The 27,189-nt window shown below is 37.2% G+C and overlaps 1 protein-coding gene across 1 annotated transcript in view; it reads left to right on the forward strand.

Moving 5' to 3' along the window:
- The window catches only part of LOC106086789 (protein lozenge), an 82,817-nt gene that overhangs the window by 28,204 nt on the left and 27,424 nt on the right, over positions 1-27,189 (forward strand). The window contains exon 3 of the mRNA XM_059367032.1: positions 20,798-20,911. Within this exon, the coding sequence (XP_059223015.1) occupies positions 20,798-20,911 (114 nt within the window). The remainder of the gene's footprint in view (positions 1-20,797; positions 20,912-27,189) is intronic.

The raw sequence follows: 27,189 nt of genomic DNA on the forward strand, positions 1-27,189 counted from the left end.
TGAGTACAAATTTGATCCAACGAATTTGGCCGTGTGCACCTTCATGGTTAGGAGCAGAGAACTTTTTAAAACTCCCTCTAACCTTTTATGGGTCACGGCATCCGATAGGAAACGTAACTATATGCCAAGCTTAGCTCGATCCTCGTTTTGGGTTCGAATCATTGCCATCTTAATGCTTCCATACGGGCCCTTACCATTTTGAGGAAGGAACCAAAGTACCAGGATTTCCGGTCGGGCTTCGTAGCCAAAAGAACGGCGAGGACACCTACGGCAGGATTTGAACACGGATGTTTGGCCACGATAGGCGGGCATGCTTACCTATGCGTCACGTGGACTCAAACGAACTAAACGACAGCCAATCTCAAGGATGAGCAACACCATCACAAGGCAAAGGAAGAAAGGTACGATGCCGTTACGTACCGGTAGCGAACCAGAATCATTCTTGGCCAAGAACTTCTACTCAAATTTTGCGGCTGCAACAACAAAAGGGAAAACTAATCACCTTCAATATTGGCAAAGTAGGTGCATGATCTTGTCATGCGCAGATCTAAATCACCCGGTCGCGCCAGCAGAGCATCACCTCATCATGGATAACTAGCGTGTATTCATTCTTTCACAAAATTTCGTCCTTCTCTAACTAAACAATTTTCCTGAAAAGGTCCCAACTAAAATCCCACGCCACCTCGCTAATACCCTAATGATCTCGCTCTCTCTCTCTCTTTCTTTCTCTCTCATGCCAGTATAGTACGAGAACTCAGTACAGATCTCCAGTCCTTACGTCTCACGTAGGGGAATAATTTCCTCTGGCAGAAAAGCATTAAAGGAGCCATGTCCAGTCAGTACGAGTATGAATCACAGACTTAGCCTAAGATCAAAGTGGCCTTGAATCGGCATGAAAGTCGGGTAGCGAATAAATTCTAAGGTTAGGATAGGTTCAAAAGTTAGGTTAAGTCGCAAAACATTGTCACTGCCTGTCAATATATTGTGCCCAAAAAGTAATTGCGGATTTTTCATACAGTCGGCGTTGACAAATTTTTTCACAGTTTGTGATTTGGATTCTTTCTTCTGTCAGTTATTAGCTGTTACTTTTAGCTTGCTTTAGAAAAAAGTGTAAAAAAGTATATTTGATTAAAGTTCATTCTAAGTTTTATTAAAAATGCATTTACTTTCTTTTAAAAAATCCGCAATTACTTTTTGGGCAACCCAATAGTTTTCCACTTTTCACCAAGTCGCTCCAAAAGAAGCAGTAAAAGCCAAAACAGAATGAGCATCGTTGAGTTGAGAAAAATGCAACTTTGCAAGCAAATTTGAAAAAAAAAGCATAGCGCAAAAGTTTAACAATTTGGAACTTTGAAAGCCTTAAAACACAACTTTACGTATGACAACACAGAATGACGCTCGACTTTAGTCGTCAACGTTGAAAACTCTTTAACTTTTGAGCGTTACTTTTGTAGAATTTGTTTGCAGAGTTGCATTTTTTAACGCAACGCTCCTTATGTTTTGGTCTTAAGCAAAACCCCGGCGCTTTCAATAGGTCATGCCCTCAAACCTACTTCAAGGATCTCGCACCGCCTCGCTTAACCCCATGACGCCTTAGATTAGTTAGGACTAGTTCTTCCGATACAGAAAGGCATTTAGAAAGTCAGTTTTTAAAAGTCACAGAATTTGACTAAAGATAGCAGATATTGTGCGTGCTCGGATTGCCAGTGCAGGGATCGTGGGTTCAATTCCCATTTGTAGGCCTTGGTCTGTCGCTACTGTGGCATTATAATGGGCTTTAAATTGTCCAAATGAGTCAGTTACTTGACTTACCTACCCACCTAAAGCCAAAGTCTACTTGCTCCCGTACGAAGGTCGCATCGCGAAGACATTCTTAAGTCTTAAAAGCCATGTAGCTGTTCTGTACAAACAGAAGGCCACCGTAGCGCGGAGGTTAGCATGTCCGCCTATGACGCTGAACGCCTGAGTTCGAATCCTAGCGAGACCATCAGAAAAAAAATTTCAGCGGTGGTTTTCCCCTCCGAATGCTGGCAACATTTGTGAGGTACAACTTCTCTCCAAAGAGGTGTCGCACTGCGGCACGCCGTTCGGACTCGGCTATAAAGAGGAGGCCCCTTCTCATTGAACTTAAAATTGAATCGGCCTGCACTCATTGATATGTGAGAAGTTTGCTCCTGTTTCTTAGTGGAATGTTTATGGGAAAAATTTGCAATTTTACAGAACAGCCATGTAACTCAGGAGTAGATCAAGCTGGGGCACTCGAAGGCAAACAAGTAATACATCTGTAGACACTATCCTATGTACGGGCAAACCAGCTAGCATTGTCATCAAGACAAGAGAGGATCTGTTTCCCTTGCCGGATAGTTCCGACTATTCCATGCCACACTGATGCTGCTTAAGTTGCCCAAGCAACAAACCATACATGAAAAGCCCGACGACTAAGACCCCAATTAATTCTCAGAATGCGGTAACCGCCATGTAATTCTCTCCTTCATTCAATTCTTTCCTTTCGGGTGGCGTTTGGTATCCAAGTACGGAATTCAGTTTATTTTCCATAGAGTAGACTATGGTTTTCCATTACATCGCTATATCGTCGGGACAAGGAGTGCTTTCTTCAAGCAATTTAATCAGTTGAGTGAACTATGCCTTTGCCATGCATTGCATTTGGTGCTTTCAGACGTTTAGCTTCAGTGCAGCTACAGGTGCTACATATCGAGCTACGCTTACACGGGTGCGAACCCTTGCAAACGTTTGCTGTTGTAAAGATTTGAATCAACGATAGCTTTTCGCATTGCAAGTTCGCCCAACATGCTGGATGAGCGCCTTCCATCTATCAACATTTGATTGTTGGATGTTTGATCAGGGAGTAAGCATGTGGGCTTGTGAATATCATGATGTTGAAATCTGGTGCTGGTAACTATTGGGTTGCCCAAAAAGTAATTGCGGATTTTTTAAAAGAAAGTAAATGCATTTTTTATAAAGAAGAAAGAATGCAATTACAGAGTCACAAGCCGTTGAAAAAATTTGTCAATGCCGACTATATGAAAAATCCGCAATTACTTTTTGGGCAACCCAATGCCATACTTTTGCCGCGGCAAAGTCTATTTCCATCAATCCATAATCGTTGAGGCAAAAATGTTCTATCTTGGCTTCAAAGTTAACTAGCACGATTTTAATGCCATAAGTAGGGCAGCGTTCATATGAAAGCTCGAGGCGCTCGTTGAAAAAATCCTTTGGTCTTTGTCTTCTGCCGGGGCATGGACACATATCCAATAGAAATTTCAGATAAAAACATAACAAAATCGCTTTAGATTCTCATGCCTAACCTTGCCAAACATTACTTTCCTATTCCATTATTTTATTTTTTTTTTGTTTTATTTTTGAAATCTCATTAAAACATTCTTATGTGTAATCACCATAATCATCCAAACAACATCAACATCATCAACTGCTGTGCGACAATCACAAACAACTGCCGCTTGTTCTGCTTGATTAAGTGTCATTTCAATCATAACGTGCGCTGTTTTCAATTTTTTTTCTCTCAACGGTTTTTTTTCTTCTCTGGTCCGGCCTTTATTATGGCAGCGAAATCAGCGGCCATTATGCCAATTCAAATTCAAATTGTTTCGTTGTTTTTTTTTTTTTTTGCTCATAGAGATTTAAATTTTGTTTTGAGTTTGTTGCTATGATTCTGTTTGTGATCCAGCAACCTATTAAAATGTCCATGGCTATCAAAAACAGTAGCCCCCAGTTGGTTGGCCATCCTTTTTTTTGTGATTTTTAATTCTCCTCCTTCCAGCTAATCATATAATCGGCGTTTTTGTTTTTAGGTTGACGTTGCTTTTGGTGCCGCTTAGCTGTCTGACGTTTGTTTTAAGAGATTTTCTGTTTTTTTTTTTTTGCAAATGGTTCGCTTCACTGAGAGCTAATGGAATGGAATAATGATGGATGGCTTGACCACCCCTTCTCCCCCAAATCCAAGGCTTTTCTATGCATACTTTTGTTTGTACACCAATATAAATAAAAAAAAAATGAAAACGCCCCATGATGTCTAGAATTGGAGTGTTCTGATTTGCTAATCTGGAGAGGTTAGCAGAGAAAATCTTTAGAGGGTGAACTTGTTCGAATAAAAAAATTTTAATATTAGGAACCATTCATTGGTTCTAAAGTAAAACCTGATTTTTTATAATCAAGATTAGGTTCAAATAACTTAAAATGCTTGTATATCCCAAACTTTTCATGATGGTAAATAAATGTGTCTATACACCAGACACTTTAGACCTTTTTAATAAAAAAGTTTCTTATGTTTACAAATTTTGTTTTAGACAAAAACTTGAGTTTGAAATAACTTAAAATGTTTGTATCTCCTTAACTGATTAGATCTGAGCCTGTACACGAGAGAATTCTGAAAGTCGTTGGTCTTATGGGTTCAAACTGCATAATGGTGTTGGTCAGTGGACTTTTTTTTCCAAAAGGGGGAACAACAGAGCATTATTTTATGGAGGTAGATAACCATTTGTAGCCTCCGTAGCGCAGAGGTTAGCATGACCGCCTATGACGCTGAAAGCCTGGGTTCAAATCCTGGTGGGATCATCAGAAAAAAAAAATTCAGAGCAGAGGTAAGCATGTCCGCCTATGACGCTGAACGCCTGGGTACGAATCCTGGCGGGACCATCAGAGAAAAAAATTTAGCAGCGGTTTTCACTCTCTTAATGCTGGCAACATTTGTGAGGTACTATGCCATGTAAAACTTCTCTCCAAAAAGGTTTCGCACTGCGGCACGCCGTTTGGCCTCAGCTATAAAAAGAAGGTCCCTTATCATTGAGCTTAAACTTGAATCGGTCTGCACTCATTATTATGTTAGAAGTTTGCCCCTGTTCCTTAGTAGAATGTTCATGGGCAAAATTTGCAACCATATGTAGCGCAGAGGTTAGCATGTCCGCCTATGACGCTGAACGCCTGGAGTCAAAACCTAGCGAGACCATCAGAAAAAATTTTCAGTCCTGGTTTTCCCCTGCAAATGCTGGCATCATTTGTGAGATGTCGCACTGCGACACGCCTTTTGGACTCGGCTATAAAAAGGAGGCCCCTTATCATTGAGCTTAAACTTGATTCGGACTGCACTCATTGATATGTGAGAAGTTTGCCCCTGTTCCTTAGTGGAATATTCATGGGCAAAATTTGCATTTTTGAGTAACCACTTGAGGCTAAGGAAAATGATTCGACATATTAGAGGACATTTTTCTACCAATTTCCTAAAGATTAAAAACTTAATAGGTAAATCTATCAATATGGTGGCGTAGAGATAAACATCTCCTTTTATGATGCTGATCGCCTGGTTACTAACTCTGGCGATGATATTAGCATTTTTTAGATGTGGTGAACCCCTCGTTAATGGTGCCTACGTTTGTGAGATCTTCAGCCATGAAGAATTCTCTTGCAAGAGGTTTTGCTAAGAGGCTTTTCCGTTGAAGCTGGCTGTTAAAGGAAGTTCTACTACCATAGAGTTAACACTAGAAAGACCAACTTGTCGTTTTGATAAATTTTTGAAATTCATTCAAAATATTCTTTGAAGAAAATTTTTTTAGTTAAAAAATTTATGTAGCATTTTATTAAATTTGTGTAATTTTTACGTTTAACGCATTCTTTTATTTTAATATCTTTTTACGGAGATAACTATATGGTTTACCTAGATTGAGTTACCGGTCACTTGTATAAAATTGTACCACAGTTCGCCAAATATTATCAAAATTCTTAAAAAAAACCTGATTTGCAGAAGAATCTAAGAACACTTTTGTCAAATGGAAGCACATTTTTACGGAAGGAAGAGAGATAGACCCATTGATAAGTATACCGATCGACTCAGAATCACGTTTCGATTCGATTTAGCTGTCCACCTGTCCATGTTGTATACAAACAACAGGTCGCAATTTTCCTAAGATCGCCTTTAAATTTGGCACACATATTTTTCTTTTGTGTAGCTACGAAGCCTATTGAAATTGAAAAAAATCGGTTCAGATTTGGATATAGCTCCCATATCCCGTTCGCCCGATTTGGACCAATATTGCAATAATGTGGTTCTTTGATAATCGATTCTATCGAAATTTGGCAGAAAGGATTGTCTTATGGCTCTGATAAATTTAATAAAAATCGGTTCAGATTTACATATAGCTCTCATAAATATATCGCCCGATTTTCACCACTAGAGCCACTGTAAGCGCATTTATTGAACAATCGTCCCAAAATGTTGAAATGTTGAAAAACGTTTTAGTCGACGACTACCACAATGTCTTAGAAATTTGCTCGAAATCGGTTTTAGATATAGCTCCTGTGTATATGTTCATCCGATTTTGAGAAATATTGCTACAAAGTGATCATTTGTTAACTGATTCTCTCGAAATCTGGCACGAAGGATTTTCTTATGACTTTTAATATTACTGGTGAATTTCATAGAAATCGGTCCAGATATAGAGATAGCTGTCATATATGTATATTGCCCGATTTTCACTTTTAGAGCCATGGGGAAAATTTTGTATAACGCTTTCCTTGACGAGAACCACAATATCTAAGAAGTTTGGTCGAAATTGGGTTTGATTAAAATAAAGCTCCCATATATATGTTCGTCAGATGTCGGGTAATTTGCAATATTGTTGTCATTTGTGAACTGGTTTTATTACAATTTGGACATATTAACCTGAAATTTGATACGGATTGTTTTTTGTATTCTTAAGTCGATAGATACATATATCCTTACAGACAAATGTAAATATACATATAGACAAACAACATTGATATTTAACTAGGATTTGAGTATAGTATAATTTATCTTTTTAATGAGTATCTATCTTCAGTAAGATCAAAAACATGATAATATTTATTAAAATATAAACAAATACGACGAAAAGGATCATTATTTGCAAAATCGCTTTGATGATATTGAATATTAAGCAGTTGATATTGATGTTGAATATTAAGCTGGCTCAGCAAAAATTCGGACTTCAAATTGCCGTGTAAAACATTTGAGATGAAAGTGATGTTCAACATTTTCCTGCGGCTACCGAGAGTAGGGAGCTTTATTAAATTTAGTCTAAACGTATAGGAAGAAAGTGTTTGATAATTCCAACCACGATTACGAAGGTAAAATAGTAGAAATTGTTTCTGTACTGACTCGATTTTATTTCTGTGAATAGTATAAACCGGATTCCAACTAACGGATCCATATTCAAGTGTACTTCGGAGAAGAGAAATATTTAAGTTCTTAGTAACTGAAGGACCATCAAATTCTTTACTCCAACTTTTCTTAAATCAAAGAGAACTAAAAGATTTATTCACTATCACAGAAATATGTTGTCTAAAATTCAATTTACGATCTAAGAGGATGCCAAGATCTAGAAAAGTTTCTTCTATCTCAATTTCACGACCAAATAGAAAGACAATAATATACATTTCGAGACATTGAGTTCCATTCAATTTACATTACACCACAAACAAAAGTTATCAAAATCGAGTTGTAACAAATGCTGCTCAGAAGGAACACAGAGCGATTGGGAAATTTTGACGTCATCAGCTTACATTAAGATTGAAGAATTTTTAATAACACAAGGTAAACTATTTATAAACAGATTAAAAGGAATCGGACCCAGATTACTGCCCTGTGGAACATCTGATTCCACAATAATTGACTTAGAAAAAGAATCACCACACACTTCGTACATTCTGAACACGTTCAGATAAATATGAATTAACAAAATTTAATAATAGAGGAGAACCCCCGATTTTAAGTCAGTATATATAACATCAGTCCGTTTCCTCTGCCGAAATTCATCATTGGCAAGAGTTACTAACTGTAAAGCATTTGTAACAGTTGATCGAGCTGTACGAAATCCGTGTTGCACATCTGAATAAATTGAAGAAACTTGATGGGTGATGTTATCAGTCATAATCTTTTCAAGAAGTTTTGGTATAGCACTTATCTTTGCAATGCCTCTATAATTTGATACATCGAACCTACTTCCATAATAATAACCCATTTGATAATATCTGACTAGGTCCATATAAGTTGGTTCAGAATTAGATATAGCTACCATTTTGTACTTATAGGGTAGGTGTAGGGTATTATACAGTTGGAATTGCCCGACTTTTGCCTTTCCTTACTGATTTTAGTATAATACAAATGATGTTCAAATGGTAGTGAATGTAAAATGTTTTTTTTCTGCCTTCTTTACCAATTATTTTCCAAACATGATAATTCCTACCCTATCACTTCTTGCCATAATAAGCTTACCTGTAATAAGCCTTTACATATTTTTTATCTTCTCATTTCTGGCCACATGGAAAATGAGGTTAACAAATGATTATGGTTAAAAAGCTATTTTACCGCTTCATTAATACATAAAATATTTAAAAGCGTAAAACCTCTTTTCCTATGCCATCAATTTTGTTGGAAAAAAATGTGGGAGGGTAAGCCACATTGTATGGTCCTTGGATGTGAACAAAAAATGTATGAAATTTAAAAGGGTAGCAACAACATACTGACCACCAAGCATCCGCAGAATGTCATATGTAAAAATATGTACTCAAATTTTAATAAACAAAAAAAAAAAATGTCCTTAAAAAATTTTAATGGACGTGTAGGGCACACAATGGGCTTGATGTGTCGAGAAATGAGAAATAAAATTTTAGCGCTGTCCTTTGTAAGTCTTAGGTCAACTGTCGGTACCTCTTCGTAGAAGACATTTAAATGGGAGAAGGCCTCACCATCTCATTCAGAGCATAGGTGAAGTGGTAAGGCTTTTAATACATGTGGCAATCCGTTAAATACACATTAAGAACATTTTTAGTCCATTGCAATGCTACATTGGCAATTGACCGAAGTCTATAGTGGAATTCGAACCCATGATATTTCAGCACGAGCACTCTGACGAGCACTCTACCTAACTAAATTGCCGGACAACTTTAAATGAGTGAAAATAACCAATGAAACAGTTTTTCTGATGTTCTCGTCAGTATTTCAGCATAATAAGCCCACATGATTAACGCTGAGCGGTAACCACCATGTTGCGAAATGCTTTTCTTAAGCATTTTGTCTTGAATAAAATTCATTTCCAAATAACTTAAAATGCTTTTATCTCCTGAAAAAACTTCCGTATTTCCAAAAACATATCGTTTTTATCACTGAACATCCAGCAAGTCCTTTAAAGGAGTAAGCGTCAAGGCGGATATTCCAAATTATACGCTATATTGGTCTCTTTGTTGCGAAATGTAATAGAAATTATTGTTTCAAATGGATTTATTTTTGAAATAATTTAAAATTCTTGTATATCCCCGAGTTACTTGCACACTTCTAAAAATAAATTGAATATATTGGGTTGCCCAAAAAGTAATTGCGGATTTTTCATATAGTCGGCGTTGACGAATTTTTTCACAACTTGTGACTCTGTAATTGCATTCTTTCTTCAGTCAGTTATCAGCTGTTACTTTTAGATTGCTTTAGAAAAAAAGTGTAAAAAAAGTATATTTGATTAAAGTTCATTCTAAGTTTTATTAAAAATGCATTTACTTTCTTTTAAAAAAATCCGCAATTACTTTTTGGGCAACCCAATACTACGACAGCCAGCCAAACCATTTAAAAAATCATTGATGCCAGCTGACAACTCTGTCGTAAAGCTTGACAGAACGTTTTGACATACGAGCGCTTTTTGTGTTGTTTACAGTAACATGAAAGATTCATCTCGCCCAAAACATGAAAATAAATCGTGAACGTTTTCGTGTGATTGTTTTTTACAACTTTCGACGTGGATTAACTCACAACCGTGCATCGATGAACTTAAATCAATTTTTGGCAATGAAGCTCCATCTAGGACCAGTGTTTATCGATGGTATGGTGAATTCAACCGAGGTCGTAGTTCACTCCAAGAAAAATTTTGTAAAAGTCGTCAAAAATCAGTTGCTGTTCCAAAAACTAATGATGCTGTGCGCACTGATATTGCAAGATCGTCATGTTACCTATCGTAAGATCAAGAAAATCTTAGACATAAGTTGGAACAGCATACATTCAATATTGCATGAACATTTGATCGTCAAAAAAAAATTTTTCGCGTTGGATCCCACACAATTTGTCAATCGCTCAAAAACAGGCTCGTGTCGTTTGGTCGAAAGAAATGCTTAAAATATACGAAACAACTGCATTTTCGATTTGATGAGTCATCCACCGTACAGTCCTGCCTTGGCACCGAATGACTTCTTTTTATTCCCGTAAAGAAGTCAAAGTTGTTCGATACCTGAAGAAGCGGGTGATACCTTCGAGATATCTCAATCAGAGTGGCAAAAGTTCTTCGACAATTGATTCAAGCGCATACAAAAGTGTAAAGATCTTAATTGGGAATATTTTGAAAAACAATCTATTTTCGATGATTAATATTTGATTTTGTGTTCTCTTATCCCGAAATATAATGGCCAACCCTCGTATGCATAACTCTATAATTTCTACGATGGCGATAAAAATGGCAAGTCCTCAAACAGGAAAGTGTCTTTGGCGATTATGCCAAACTTTGAAACTTAATTTAAATTGCTTGTATCTCCTCAAACACCTTGTTTACTTTCAAAGAAAACTTGTACTTTGCACTTTAAATTAGGAAGAGTCGCAGGCTGATATGCTGAACTATGTTCTATGATGGCCTGCATAACTATGATACATATAGGCAATAAACTCCATTTTCAAATAACTTAAAATTCTCTTATCTCCTTATACAACTTTAGTACCATGGGCTTGCTGGGAGGCCACCGAGGCCACCCGCCTATGTCGCTGAACGCATGGGTACTGGGTGCGAATCCTGGCGAGACCATCAGAAAAAAATTTTTCAGCAGTGGTTTTCCCCTCCTAATGCTGGCAACATTTGTGAGGTACTATGCCATGTAAAACTTCTCTCCAAAGAGGTGTCACATTGCGGCACGCCGTTCGGACACGGCTATAAAAAGAAGGCCCTTTATCATTGAGCTAAAAAAAAAAAAATTGAATCGGACTGCACTCATTGATATGTGAGAAGTTTGCCCCTGTTTCTTAGTGGAGTGTTCATGGGCAAAATTTCCATTTACTCAGATGTTGTGAGGTCATTAAAGATTAGGTTAGGTTAGAGTGGAAGTATATTTTTATACTCTCCACCATAGGATGGGCGTATACTAAGTTCATCATTCCGTTTGTAACACATCGAAAAATTTCTCTAAGGCCCTATAAAGGCCGCATATACTTGATCGCCATAACATTTTAAGTCGACATGTCCTACCTTTCGAAGGAGAAAGCTCCTTCGAAATATTGCACAAATACTTCCTATTAGTGTAGGTCGTTTGGGATTGTAAATGGGCCATATCGATCCATATTTAGATATACCTCCCATATAAACCGGTCTAGCAATTATACTTCTTGACCCTTTAGATAACGCAATTCTTAACCGATTTGGCTGAAATTGTGTACCATGAATCAACAGATGTGCGAAGTTTGGTCCGAATCGGCCCAAAAACCTCCCATGTAAACCAATCACCCTATTTTTCTTCTCGAGCCCCTACAGAGCACAATTCTTATCCAATTTGGCGGAAATTTTGCACAACGACATCTACTATAGTCTCCAACGGTTCATAATCCGAGAAGGCTCCAATAGCATAGCACTTTTTATCATATATCCTTTGACAAAGAACTTGACAAATGCGATCCATGATGGAGCCTATATAGGATTCGGCCAGGCCGAAGTAAGCGCTCTTTTACTTGTTTGGTTTTTTCTTAAAAAGACTCACTTAGACTATTTTAGTCCATTGTGACGACCTTTGCCCCGGTAATCCGAGCACCCTACCAACTCGGCTACCAGTTCAAGACAACTTCTTTAAGTTTTTACATCGAAAGGAAAAATGTTCTTCAAAGACATGTTAGGTATTTATGAGACATATGAAGTTTCGAACAACTGCGACCGCTGGGTCGAGAGACGCAGGGAACTGAAACAAATGTCTAAAAGATATTTGAGAATGAGAAAGAAAATATACGGCCAAAAAGTATTGCGCAGGAAAAGATTAGCCTGTATTCAGCGCCATAGAGGATAAATTCGGAAGTCTGGACTCAGCATCAGATATGGAGTGTATTTCGAAGTACTAAGAAAGTGATTTTTAAGAGGACCTGAGAATTCCGGGATAATACAGAGTGGTTTATAGCCAATATCGTTGATACCAATGGAGCTGCCATACCTCGGAAGACGCTCTCGCCAGTAGAGCTGGCAAAATATTGATGGCACTATCGATATTTAATTTTTTGACTGAATATCGATTGATATTTTTTCGATGGATACTATCGCAAAAGTTAAAGATTTAAGCGAAACTATACAAAAATAAGCAATCCTCAATGCTTACACATTGTATCGCCCTCTATAGGCGATACATTGCGCCTATAGAGGGCGCAATTTTTATCCGATTAGGCTAACATTTTGTGCAATGATTTCTCTTATGACTTCCAACTAACTTTATTAACCTTGGTTTTATTTGGTCTGTGTATTGATATTGCTTCTATATAAAACGATCTCCTGATTTTCGTTTGAAATATAGGTGATGGGAAATTAACGATAGCATCGATACTATCGATATTTATTATTAGGTTAGGTTGAAAAAAGGGTGCAGATATTAATATTTATTATTAAAAATATCGAAATTATCGAATGTTGCGACTATCGATAGATTACCAGCTCTACTGGCCAGATGATTAAAAAATCTTCTCCATCCTGATCCGCAAAAATTGTGAAGCAAAAAGTCTTTTTCCAAAATATTAATTTTTTTTTATGAGTCTGAAAATTTGGCGTCTTCCAATATAACTTAACAAATCTTAGGAACATTTTTTTCAGTTTTCCATATCATGTTAAGATCTGTTTTTGCATTTAAAAGTCTAAAAAATGTGTCATCAAAGGCTTGCACAAAGCCATTCCATTCTGCTTTTAAAACACATTAACAATCAATGAGTATTTCAAGAACTGTACTCTTCGTTTATAAATACAACATTGTATGAGGCATTTGAGAACTGAGTGAAACAGATAACAAGACACCAAGTCAACGAGTCGAGTGAATGAAAAAAAGAGCACTTCAGAAAAAAGAGAGAATGATTTACATTTCAGTGAGTGCAGGTTGAACAATGCATGTATTCGGGTACATTTTGCTTCAGATAAAGTATTTTTCTTGTCGTCTGCTTTCGTAGTACAAAATTCGTACGAAGTCAACGTGGTTGATTTGACAATAGCTTGGGTAAACACACACACGCGTAGGTTTTTTATATGCGACAAAAAAAAAAAAAAAAAACAGTTTGGCAACGATTTGTGTGATCAGTTCCTCTTTTGAAAATGACAGCTAGACGCCTTCATGTGACTCAAGGTGCAGCGATTAATTTCTCATATATCACTGTAGCGGCGATGAATTCGACATAAAAATACTCTCAAGCTCTGAATGGTGGATGTTCAAAATTATCTTCTCAACAACAACTTGTTCGTTTTACTCTACCTTCCATGTCTAGCTCTTCAATAATCTTGAAAACCCACATCATGTGGGTTCAGCGTTTACGGGTTCACCAATTAAAGGTTTTGTGCAGGCCTTTGTTAGGCATCTTTAATTGTGATATAACAAATTTTAAAGTTAAGGAAACTGTTTTCAGTTTTAACAGTCTTTGTTATTAAAGAGAAATTAAACATAATTTAAATTATCTTTAATGTTATACTACTGTGTATTGGAATGTTTGAAAGAAAGATTCTTGTCTGTATGCGTTTTTTTTTTTGGTCTTGAAATCTTATTATGATTCCATTGCAGAATATTTTCTGGGGACAGACCATTTTGTTCAATGCGTTCTATTCAAAGAATAGCATATTAAAGAACTCTCAAAAGTAAGATTCTTCATAAAATTGATGGACCAGTGGGAAGTGATAGAGAGTATTGGCGTTGTATGAACCACGAACTGTATGACGACATTAGCATAGTTAAACGCATCAAACTACAACGGTTGAGTTGTCTAGGTCATGTTCTCAGAATGAATGAAGAAACTTCAGCGAAGTAGTCTTTTGAAGGCTATCACTGTGGTACACGTAAAACGGGACGAACAAAAGTCCTTTGAAAATATCAAGTGGTTAAAGACATCTCGAAACTTGGTGTCAGATATTTTAGAAGGAGCACAGAAGATCGGGTCGCTTGGAACGCAATTCTAAGTGCGGCTAATGGAACAGATATTCTGTCATAGCTAATTAAAGAAATAAAAAAAAGTATTTTGTTATCAAGAGTACATAGTGATTATTGAAGTGTATGAAAAAGAGAGGAAGAGATTTTAAAAATTGACATTGTCATAAAAATGTAAACACTAACTCACACAAAGTCAACGCCGTCATGGACGGCAGTACCGCACATTTATGCGAACAGCATAAATGCAACAAAGTATTATCCTTGTTGAACGTTGATGTTTACAAATATTTACCAATACAACAGAAGTATTCAATAGATATGTTTTCGACAACAACAACGCAGTGAATAGGATACCAATTCGTCTGTGATTGCCAAATGAAGTAAAGTCTGAGCGACGGCTAACAGTTCTGTGTGACGACAAAGTTTTGTTCGTAGCAAGGCGAACAAATAAGTAAATATGTATTGACGTACAAAATATGTATATGTTTGTACGTTGTGTATGTTTGTACACTCTGTATGATTGTTTGCTGTTATTCCTTTTTTTGCGGCTGAGGTTTTGCGGTTAACTTGGTCTATATCATCTGCTATTTAGTACGCCTGCTCTCTTTCTCACTCTCGTTTAAGTCGCATTACAAAGCTACACACCAATGTATTGCCGCAAAACTGTTATACATATACACATACACAACAGTTTTGCACCTCTCACATATTACACATTTGGCTCTCAGACAATTCGTTTCACTTCATTCCGGTTCAATTGAGTGTTGTTCTGTGTGGCGATGTGGTGAGTGTGTAAGTGCTGTGTTGTGTAAATACACCGTTGTGTGGTGGGATTTTTGTTGTTGTTGCTTATTTTTGTATTTGCCACAAATGAAGTGGGTGTAGTTCATTTTTACACAAAAAAAAAAACACAAACGCGAAGAAAAAGGTACTCCACCCCCCAGGCCAAAGAAGAATGAGAGGGAACCACCACGAAGTAACAACGAATGGGTAAAGCACATTTAACCATTGTCCCGGCACAATCAACGGTCTTAAAAGTCTGCGCTTTAGCTTTAGTATAGCTTTGACTGAGTTTGAGTGCATGGCACAAAGGGAAGTGTGAGTAAAAGGTAGTCTGTTGAAGACGACGCGGAAAATGAAGTAGGTATTAAACCAAGGTAAAAAGAAGAGTTCAGCGAGGCAACACAACTTTAAATTAACCCAACCCATCGCGTAGGAAACCAAAATAAGCAGCACAGCAACAACAACTTTTTTAATTTACTCCCCAAAAGAAGTAAGAACAACAACAGTAACGACCGACGACTGTGGTGCTTGTAAATATTTGACATGAAGGCATTACAATGGACAAAGCAGAATAGCAAAACAAACACCAAACTTGTCTCTTCTTACCCCAAATAGTCATTAAAATGAAGGCAAACAAAATGCCGCATTTTATGGATTTTTATCGTTGGGTGTGTAAAGATGTCATAAAATTTGCAAAAAAGGGATTGGCCATTATTGTTTTCCTTTTTTAAACTAAAATACTGGCAATTGAGAACTATAAAAAAACCCTTGGGAAAGAATCCCTTTCCTTGGAAAAATAAAATGTTAAAGAATTGTATTTTCTAAAAAAATTAAATTTTATCGCAACTTATGCAAAGTTGTCAATATTCATCTTTCAAAAAAAAAGAACTTCCACATATAAAAAAAAATTCAAAAATTAAAGTTTTTTTGAACGATAAATTTCGGTAATGACTACAAGCCAAAATAGCAAGGCTTTAAAATAATGAAGTCAAAGTTTACTCTACTTCTCCTAGGTGAAATCTATCTCAAAGTAGAGCTGTCAAACTATTGATAGTCGCAACATTCGATATTTTCGATATTATTACAATAAATATCGATAGCAGCGATACTATTCCGTATTTCCTTTTGTTTTTTTTCTAATAATGCAGTTTTTTAATTTTACCGATAGTATCGATAGAAAAAATCTCAATCGATATTCAACCAAAAAAAAAAAAATAATAATAAAATATCGATGGTGTTATCGATATTTTGTTAGCTCTAGCATAAAGACATTCAAATGGTCTATGTAAAGCGAAAAGATCTGACTATTTGAAAGTTACCGAATAGTAATTGCCTGATCAACTGATCTTGGACATAGACATAGTAGCCATAGGTATGCGTTTCAATTCGAAAGGTGGCTAGACTTTTTCACTGTGGTTCGAAATCGAAAAAAGATGTCGAAGGGCCTAACACTAAATCACTGTCCCAAATTTATGGCCCAAGACCTTAAATCGAAGATCGGTCTATATGGCAGCTATATCCAAATCTGGACCGATCTGGGCTGAATTGAAGGAGGTTGTCGCGGGGCCTAACACAACTCACTGTCTCAAATTTCAGCAAGAATGGATAATAGATATGAGTTTTATGGGCCTAAGACCGGCCGATAAGGGATGACTATGAGCACCACACAGGCTGGAACTTTGAGCTCCGACTTGTGTGGTGCCCATCCATATCACGGGAAGCTTAGCTGAAAGCTACCGGGCGCGTCCACAGGTTGCGGATGGTGGAAAGCTCCGTTTTTATGCGGAGTAGCTGCAAATGCGGTCGCGGGCAGTCAGCGATTTTCGAGAGGAGAGTCTCAGTGAGGAGTCAGGTGGCACTGGCTCTTAATTAATTACTGAGTTCCAATGATACTCGAGATGACAAGGCGAGTAATTGGCCAACCTTCAAATAACCAATGGCCAACATCAGCATCTGTTCCCAGGTTAGGGGCGGCTGGCGGTGAGCGTCGGATCATGGAGCAAGCGGCTCGCCACAACGAGGAATACGTGTGCAATCCCTCAAAACCCATGCGGTTGGGGCGCTGGGCCAGTAACCCGCTCCCGGAAAACTATGAGAACTACTATGAGAAACAAAGGAATAGTAAAAACGGACTCCCCCCCCCAAACGTTGATGACCCACGCAAACGAAAAAAGGACCATGATTTGCGAATCTGCACCTGGAATGTCCGCACTCTCTACAGAGAAGGTGCAGTATACGCGCTGGCGGATGTATTAGAGAAGTACAATGCAGATATTACCGACTTACAGGAAGTGCGATGGACTGGGAATGGCGTCACTACAACACCAAATGGTGACGAACTATACTAGAGCTGCCATAACACGAGACATGAATTTGGCTATGGATTTGTGGTTAGTCTCCAGCTTTACTCCGGTGGTTGGTGGAGAGGCTAGCCACAATCCGCATAAAAGCCAAATTCTTCAACATCAGCCTTATTTGTGCCCATGCCCCGACGAAAGACAAAGACGAGCAGACCAAGGATATTTTCTACGAGCGCCTAGAGAGAGAATATGACCGCTGCCCCGTCCATGATATTAAAATCGATTTGGGAGATTTTAATGCGAAAATGGGACATTTTTGGTCCAATAGTCGGAAGGGTAGCCTCCACAAGATAACGTCCAGTAATGGGTTGAGGCTGATAGACTTCGCCGCGGCAAAAAACATGGTAGCTAGTAGCACCAGATTCCAACATCGAAGGATTCACTTGGCTGTCACCCGATCAAAACACAAGGAACCAAATTGATCACGTTGTGATAGATGGAGGGCATGGATGTACGATCGATCCGTGGAGCGAATATAGATGCGGAATGATTACCTTGTTGCAGCAAAGATTCGCACCCGTTTGAACATGGCGAGGAAAGTACGATCTGACACTGCACGGAAGCTGGACATTGAAAAGCTGCAGACACAACAAATGGCAGCGGCATACTCCACTCGACTGACCCAACTGCTTGATGACAGCACTCCCTGTTCCGATGATATAATGGCGCAGTGGTAAACCATTGCTCACTCCATGTAAAATGCTGCGAAATCCGTACTTGGGTACCGGAAGCCTCCTCCAAGAAACCCATGGTACTACCAACAGTGTGGAGATGCTACTGAAGCCAAGAATGAGGCATTTAGAGCAACTCTGCAATCAGTAGCAATGCGCCAGATGAAGGAGAGGTATCGGGAGCAAAAGTAGAGAGGAGAAACGTCTATTTCGCAGAAAGAAAAAGTAAATGCAAAGACATGAGGGTGAGCGAATTGAGATGTACAGGAGTCAGAATGAAGTGCACCAAACCGATGGCTTTGGTGCAGGCACATCCTCCTGCAGAGACAATGGAGGAAATCTGTTAACTAACACAGATAACATGCTGAGGATATGGAAAGAACATTTTACCCAACTGCTAGTGCCCGACGTTACGGGCGAAGAGGATACCGCAGAACCAATCCCTGATGATGGTATATAATGTTTAACTCCTAGTCAGAATGAGGTCCAAGTAGCAGTGACCTGACTAAGGAACAACAAGGCAGCAGGAGCCGACGGGTTACCCGCTGAACTATTTAAGACCGGAGGCGACACGCTGATAAGGCGTATGCATCAGCTTATCTACGCAATCTGGCTAGAAGAACGCATACCCGATGATTGGAACCTCAGCATACTATGTGCCGCACACAAGAAAGGAGACAAGACGGAATGTGCCAACTACAGAGGAATAAGTCTCCTCCCCATCGCATACAAGATACTCTCGAGCGTACTGTGTGAAAAATTAAAACCTAAAGTCAATGAGATAATTGGGCCTTATCAATGCGGCATTGGTCCTGGTAAATCCACCCCGGGACCAGAAATTCACACTGCGCCAAATCCTGGAAAAGACCCGAGAAGGACAAATCAACACCTACCATCTCTTTGTTGACTACAAACCCGATTTCGATACCCCTATAGGTTCAAAGGTATTACAAGCCATGTCTGAGTTTGATATCCCTGCAAAAAGACTCTCCAGGATGACACTTTCTGCTACGCGTTCCTCAGTAGGAATAGGAAAGAATCTCTTGGAATCATTTAATACCAAACGAGGTTTCAGGCAAGGAGACAGCCTATCGTGTGATCTCTTTAATATCCTGCTGGAGAAGATTATACGAGATGCAGATGTGCATAGATATGGCACGCTAATCAAAAGAGAATGCTGCATGCTGCTCGCCGACATCGTCATCATAGTTCGGTCAATGGAAGTAGTAACTGCAGCCTTTGAAAGAATCGAAAAGAGGGTCAGTGAAAATGGGTCTGGCAGTAAATGGAGAACTGGATTGATTTCAACTCCCAAAAAGCCTTGCCCAAACGAACAGATGAAGAAAATGGAAAAAGTTGGGAACCACAACTTTGAGACAGTCAGTAACTTTATCTACCTCGGCACCGCCGTAACCGAAACGAATGACACCAGTTTTGATATTAAGCGAAGAATAATACTGGCAAACAGACGCTACTTTGGACTAAGTAAGCAGTTTAGAAACAAGGCCACCTCTCGACAGACGAAGACTACACTGGTTCTGAAGCATGGGTACTTGTGAAAGCAGATGAGGCAGTGCTTGGAGTATTTGAGAGAAAGATTCTTCGTAAAATATATGGACCAGTTTGCGTTAATGGAGAATATAGGCGACGTGTGAACCACCAGCTGTATGAGCTGTGGCACATGAGAAGCATGAAGCATGTAGCATGAAGAAGCTCCAGCAAAGAAGTCTTTTGAAGGCAAACACGGTAGTACACGCAAACCGGGAAGACCAAAATCCCAATGGAAAGATTAAGTGGTGGGAGACACTTCGAAACTTGATGTCAGAGATTTTACAATGAGCGCAGAAGATCGAGGCACCTGGAAGGCTATTTCTACGTTCGCCTAGTGGAACAAACATTCTGTCATAGTCAATTAAAGAAAGAAGAGCAATTACTAAGTAAATAAACTCTTTCTCCATTGGAGGTACGGTGGTATGTCTTATTGAATTTTTTTCGTCCTCTGCTACTTAGAGTAAGGGATCTGTGTATCTGCTACATTGTCTATGAGAAAATGTTCACTTGAAAAAGTTGAAGATTTGTCATTCGTATGTTGCAAAATCATTTTGCGGTTTACACTTTATGTAAATGTATCATCCCGGTACATCGATAGCTTTAGTGATTATGTGCGGAAAATTTAAAACCTTATTTGCATACTGGTTTAATTGATTGCAGCAGCAAAGTCAAGATTCCAAATTGTATTAGTCATGAAGTTTTGTATGCTAAAACATACAAAGTTTAGCTAAGTCTGGGAATACATTCATACTCACATTTTAATGTCAATGCTGAACTTTGTTTTAATATTTTCCTTTCCTTTGCCCAGTCAATTTCATTTTTTCATTAACAAAATCTTGACAAATTCAAAGATTCTTAACACCTACTTGTTACCCTTTTCAAGATGACAGCAACAATAATTTTAACGCCCCTCTGACAAATGCCCGAAATAATGAACCAATTTATCCCTCATATTCAATCATCATTTTGCCAAGTCATCGTCATCGAGTGAGCAAAGAACAAGGCAAGAAGAAAAGGACCGCCAACTGTTAATGGCGCGTGTTACGATCACTAAAAAATTAATCTGTGCTAAAAACAGAAGAAACCGCTTAGAGCCAAACAAAAAGGTCACAGTCTAAAGGCTTTCAGTTTTCCCATTACCATGGCCATATTTTAAATAATTTATAACCAAACTGAATAATCAAATTTTATGATGATATGTTTAACACTTCTGTTCTGATTTTCTTTCTTTCTTTCTTTTTTTAGGTAAAAGTTTTACCCTCACCATCACCGTTGATACATTTCCACGACAGGTGGCCACCTATGCCAAAGCCATTAAAGTAACAGTGGATGGACCGCGTGAACCCCGCTCCAAAACAAGTAAGTCGAAGTCGATGTTGTTGTTTAAAAAACGCCCCACCACCATTAGAACAATGTTGCCAAAAGCGGCCGCAAATGATTTGAAATGCATTCGGGCAAACCCCTCAACATCATCCTCTTCGTCGTCGTCGTCGTCGTCGTCTTCATTGAAGGGGGCAATGAAATACCAATTTTCTGCAGACGCCTCTAAGAGTTATGATGTGTTTAGTAATGTTACTGATGGCTTGTGTCTGGATACCACCACATCTTCGGGAATTGAGTCGGATTTTATGCAACCTGATATTGAGAGTTTATTAGATTCTAAATGCACAGAGACGACAGAGGATGATGGCTACGCCAATAAGAATAATGGGGAGTGTAAAAATGGTGAGAAGAAATTTTGTTTTGAAATTTTGGACATAAATATGGTGGATCGTCATTTATTCATTGTATTCAATACATTTGGAAGTTTACATTTAACAGGAGTCTAACATCGGAAGTTTGGTTGTATGGGAGAGTAGTCTGATGAGGCCCATACCCCATCTAAATATGACAATGAATACACAAACAAGTAAGAGCGTGCAAAGTTCGGCCGGGCCGAATCCTATATACCCTCCACTATGGATCGCATTTGTCGAGTTCTTTGCGCAGTATCTGCTATGAGGCAAACGAAGAATAATCTATCAGAAGTGTTATGCTATTGGAGCTATGTCAGGTTATAGTCCGATTCGGACCATAAATGTATTGAATGCTGAACATTGTAGAAGTAATTGTGTAATATTGGGTTGCCCAAAAAGTAATTGCGGATTTTTCATATAGTAATCTCTCTGTAATTGCATTCTTTCTTCTGTCAGTTATCAGCTGTTACTTTTAGCTTGCTTTAGAAAAAAAGTGTAAACAAAAGTATATTTGATTAAAGTTCATTCTAAGTTTTATTAAAAAAGCATTTACTTTCTTTTAAAAAATCTGCAATTACTTTTTGGGCAACCCAATATATCAGTCCATTCAGAGAAGAATTGCAAATTGTAGGGGAGATCGGTTTATATGGAAGCTGTATCGAGCTATAGATCGATTCACACCATATTGCTCACGTATGTTGAAGGTCATGGGAGAAGCCGTTGTACAAAATCTGTGCTAAATCGGATGAGAATTGCTCTCTCTAGAGGCTCAAGAAGTCAAGACCCAAGATGGGTTTATATGGCAGCTATATCAGGTTATGTAACGATTTGCGCCATATTCATCACAGTTTTTGGAAGTGATATCAAAACACCTCATTTTAAATTTTAGCTAAATCGGATGAGAATTACGACCTCTAGCGGCTCAAGAAGTCAAGATCCCAGATCGGTTTATATGGCACCTATACCAGGTAATGAACCGATTTGGACCATACTTCGCACAAATATTGGAAGTGATACCAAAACACCGCGTGCCAAATTACAGCCAAATCGGATAAGAATTGCGCCTTCTAAAATCTCAAGAAGTCAAGACCCCAGATCGGTTTATATGGCAGCTATATCGAATTCTGAACCGATTTGAATCGTATTAAGCATAAAACACCGCGTGCCAAATTACAGCCAAATCGGATAAGAATTGCGCTTTCTAAAATCTCAAGAAGTCAAGACCCCAGATCGGTTTATATGGCAGCTATATCAGGTTATGTACTGATTTGCGCCGTACCTAGCATGGTTGTTAGAAGTCATAACAAAACACCTCAAGCAAAATTTCAGCCAAATCGGACGAAAATTGCTCCCTCTAGATTCTCAAGAAATCAAGACCCAAGATCGGTTTAGATGGCAGCTATATCAAAACATAGACCGATTAGGCCCATTTACAATCCCAACCGACCTACACTAATAAGAAGTCTTTGTGCAAAATTTCAAGCGGCTAGCTTTACTCTTTCGAAAGTAAGCGTGCTTTCGACAGACAGACGAACGGACTTGGCTAGTTCGACTTAAAATGTCACGATCATCAAGAATATGTATCCTTTATGGGGTCTTAGACGCTTATTTCGAGGTGTTACAAACAGAATGACGAAATTAGTATACCCCCATTCTATGGTGGAGTATGCCGTTGCCATATGTTGTGCTTGCAGCTTTTCAATGTCGAGCTTCCGTGCAGTGTCAGTTCGTACTTTTCTCGCCATGTTCAAACGGTTGCGAATCTTTGCTGCAACAAGATAATGATTCGAATCTATATTCGATCCCGGATCGATGGTACATCTAACATGCTGGATGAATGACTGCCATGTATCGCAACAATATCTATTTGGTTTCTCATATTTTGATCGGGTGACAGCCAAGTGAATCCTTCGAAGTTGGAATCTGGTGCTACTAACTACCATGATCTTTGCCGCCGCGAAGTCTATTAACCCCAATCTATTATCGGAAGTTTCTTCGTGCAGGCTAAACTTTCCGACTGTTCGACCAAAAATGTCTTCCTTCCCTATTTTCACATTAAAATCTCCCAGAAGGGTTTTAATATCATGGGCGGGGCAGGGGTCATATTCTCTCTCTAGGCGCTAGAAGAAAATATCCTTGGTCTGCACGTCTTTGCCTTCCGTCGGGGCATGGGCACAAATAAGGCTGATGTTAAAGACTTTTGGCTTTTATGCGGATTATGGCTAGCCTCTCAGCCACCGGAGTAAAGCTTGAGACAAAGTGTTTCAGTCTCCGACTAACCACAAATCCATAGCCAAATTCATGTCTCGTGTTATGGCAGCTCTAGTATAGTTCGTCACCGTTTGGTGTTGTAGTGATGCCATTCCCAGTCCATCGCACTTCCTGTAAGGCGGTAATATCTGCCTTGTACTTCTCTAATACATCTGCCAGCGCGTATACTGCACCTTCTCTATAAAGAGTGCGGACATTCCAGCTGCAGATTCGCAAATAATGGTCCTTTTTTCGTTTGCGTGGGTCATCAACGTTGGGGGGGTCCGTTTTTACTATTCCATTGTTTCTCATAGTAGTTCTCATAGTTTTCCGGGAGCGGGTTACTGTCCCAGCGCCGCAACTGCATGGGTTTTGTGAGATCGCCGGACTGCTATGCCACCAAAAGACTCGGCAGACTGCTATGTCACCAAAGGTGAGCAGTGCTATGGTGGAAGCATGCCCTTTTATTTATTTTATTTTATTTTGTTTTATTTTATTTTATTTTATTTTGTTTTATTTTATTTTATTTTATTTTATTTTATTTTATTTTATTTTATTTTATTTTATTTTATTTTATTTTATTTTATTTTATTTTATTTTATTTTATTTTAATTTATTTTATTTTTTTTTATTTCATTTTATTTTATTTTATTTTATTTTATTTTATTTTATTTTATTTTATTTTATTTTATTTTATTTTATTTTATTTTATTTTATTTTATTTTATTTTATTTTATTTTATTTTATTTTATTTTATTTTATTTTATTTTATTTTATTTTATTTTATTTTATTTTATTTTATTTTATTTTATTTTATTTTATTTTATTTTATTTTATTTTATTTTATTTTATTTTATTTTATTTTATTTTATTTTATTTTATTTTATATTATTTTATTTTATTTTATTTTATTTTATTTTATTTTATTTTATTTTATTTTATTTTATTTTATTTTATTTTATTTTATTTTATTTTATTTTATTTTTTTTTATTTTATTTTATTTTATTTTATTTTATTTTATTTAATTTTATTTTATTTTATTTTATTTTATTTTATTTTATTTTATTTTATTTTATTTTATTTTATTTAATTTAATTTTATTTTATTTTATTTTATTTTATTTTGTTTTGCTATTTTATTGTTTTTAATCCCATTGCTTTAGATACACACAATTTTGAATTGTTCTGAGGCCTGTTATTCCTTTAATCCGATTAGGGAATTCTAAGGCCACCAAAGAATCCTCAAGCCTATATCTACAAATATTATGAAATGCATACCTTGACAAGGGGCGAAAGAAGCATGTGTTGCATTTACACCTTCGCAAAGACAAAGAGGACAATTACTAATCCTCCACAAACGTTAATGGTCTTTGAACAATGAGGAAGTGTAGTAAAGTACAAATAACACTTATTTTGATCTAAATGTTGTTACACAAACAATAGTAAAAACTATTTGGTTTTGGTTCCCTGATGTTTGCTCCTCTAAGGGGTATTAAGGGATTTACAACGATTTAAACAAGTGTTGCCTTAACAATCCCTCTCAACCATAGCCAATGACCAGACTTGACTTTAAACACACAAAGAAGGTTAACGGAAGTCGATAACTTGTCAGCCATATTGTTTTGATTGTTGTTCTTGTTGTTGATTTTTGGCATTGTTTTCCTGAGTGTTGGTTTAATGTGCCACTTGAAAAAGGATATGCCCGGTAAAAGTGAAACAAACAATGGAATGGTTGTTTTGAGTCAAAGTTTGACACAAAAAAACCCTTTAATTATTTTCTTGTGATTGTTTTGGTGTAGTTTCTTATAGAACACAATCTTTGCTTTTTGAATAAAGATCTACAGCAGGTTTAATGGGAATGAAAAGTGCTTGAAAAAAAATATTTTTATGAAATTTTAACAAAATTTCGTGGTTATAGGGAATTTTGTCAAAGTTTAATTATGATAGGAAATTTTATCACAATTACATTTTCTGTAGAACTTTGTTACAATTTTATTTCTATAGGAAATTTTGTCAAAATTTTATTGCAATAGGGAATTTTGTCAAAATTTCATTTCTCTAGGATATTTTTTCTAAATAATTTTTATTGGGAATTTTTTCAAAATGTCATTTCTATAGGAGATTTTGTGAAAATTTAATTTTCATGGGAAATTTTCTCAACATATCATTTCTATAGGAAATTTTGTAAAAATTTAATTTCTATAGGAAATTTTGTCAAAATGTCATTTCTATACAAAATTTTTTCAAAATTTCATTTTTATTGGAATTTTTGTCAAAATTTTATTTTATAGGAAATTTTGTCAAAATCTCATTTTTCTAGGAAATTTTGCCAAAATTTCTTTTCTATAGGAAAATTTTGTCAACGTTTCATCTCTATAGTAAAATTTGTCTTAATATCATTTCTATACGAAATTTTGTCAAAATTTTATTTCTATAGGAAATTTTGACAAAATTTCAGTTCTTTGGGAAATTGTTGTCAAAATTTCATTTCTTTTGGGAAATTTTTGTCAAAATTGCATTTCAATAGGAAATTTTGTCAAAATTTTATTTCTATAGGAAATTTTTGTTAACTTTCATTTTGATAGGAAGTTTTGCCAAAAATTTTTTGAGAAATTTTTGTATACATTTTATTTCTATAGGAAATTTTGTAAAAATTTAATTTCTATAGGAAATTTTGTCAAAATTTCATTTCTTTGGGAAATTTTTGTCAAAATTTCATTTCTTTTGGGAAATTTTTGTCAACTTTCATTTTGATAGGAAATTTTGCCAAAATTTAATTTTTATAGGAAACTAGCCGAACCGGGCCCGCTCCGCTGCGCCTTCTTTAACTCTTTAACATCAATAAAATATTATATATTAACCCCTTTCCTTATCAATAAAATATATTAAGCTTATTCCCACTTCCTGATCATATTCATAATCTACTCCCGAATACCTTTCAATTGAGTCCCATATTGTCATGATTGTCAAATAAACCTATTATAAGGGGTTTTGGGGCTAGGGCGGCCCCTCTGGTACTTGGACCCAACTTTTATTATGAAACTCGTACTCTACTCTCGAATACCTTTCATTTGAATCCCATATTGTCCCGATCGGTCCGCTTTTATTTTTGGGTAGTACTTTTGGGGTAAGGGGGAAGGTCCGCTCCCCTCGCGATTTAAAAAAAATTATATAGCCTATGTTTCCTTCCAGACCAACTTACACAATCTGTGAAAATTTTAAGAAATTCCGTCCGTATTATATTTTTCAATACCTTTCATTTGATACCCATATTGTCCCGATCGGTCCACTTTTGAATTTGGCTGGTGTTTTTGGGGTAATTGTGGAGGGTCCGCCCCCTTCCCATATCAATAAAATATATTAAGCCTATTCCCACTTCCTGCCCATATTCATAATCTACTCCCGAATACCTTTCAATTGAGTCCCATATTGTCATGATTGTCAAATAAACCTATTTTAAGGGGTTTTGGGGCTAGGGCGGCCCCTCTGGTACTTGGACCCAACTTTTATTATGAAACTCATACTCTACTCTCGAATATCTTTCATTTGAATCCCATGTTGTCCCGATCGGTCCGCTTTTATTTTTGGGTAGTACTTTTGTGGTAAGGGGGAAGGTCCGCTCCCCTCGCGATATCAAAAAATTATATAGCC

The sequence above is a fragment of the Stomoxys calcitrans genome, chromosome 4, assembly GCF_963082655.1.
Source record: "Stomoxys calcitrans chromosome 4, idStoCalc2.1, whole genome shotgun sequence".
Classification (NCBI taxonomy): Eukaryota; Metazoa; Arthropoda; class Insecta; order Diptera; family Muscidae; genus Stomoxys; species Stomoxys calcitrans.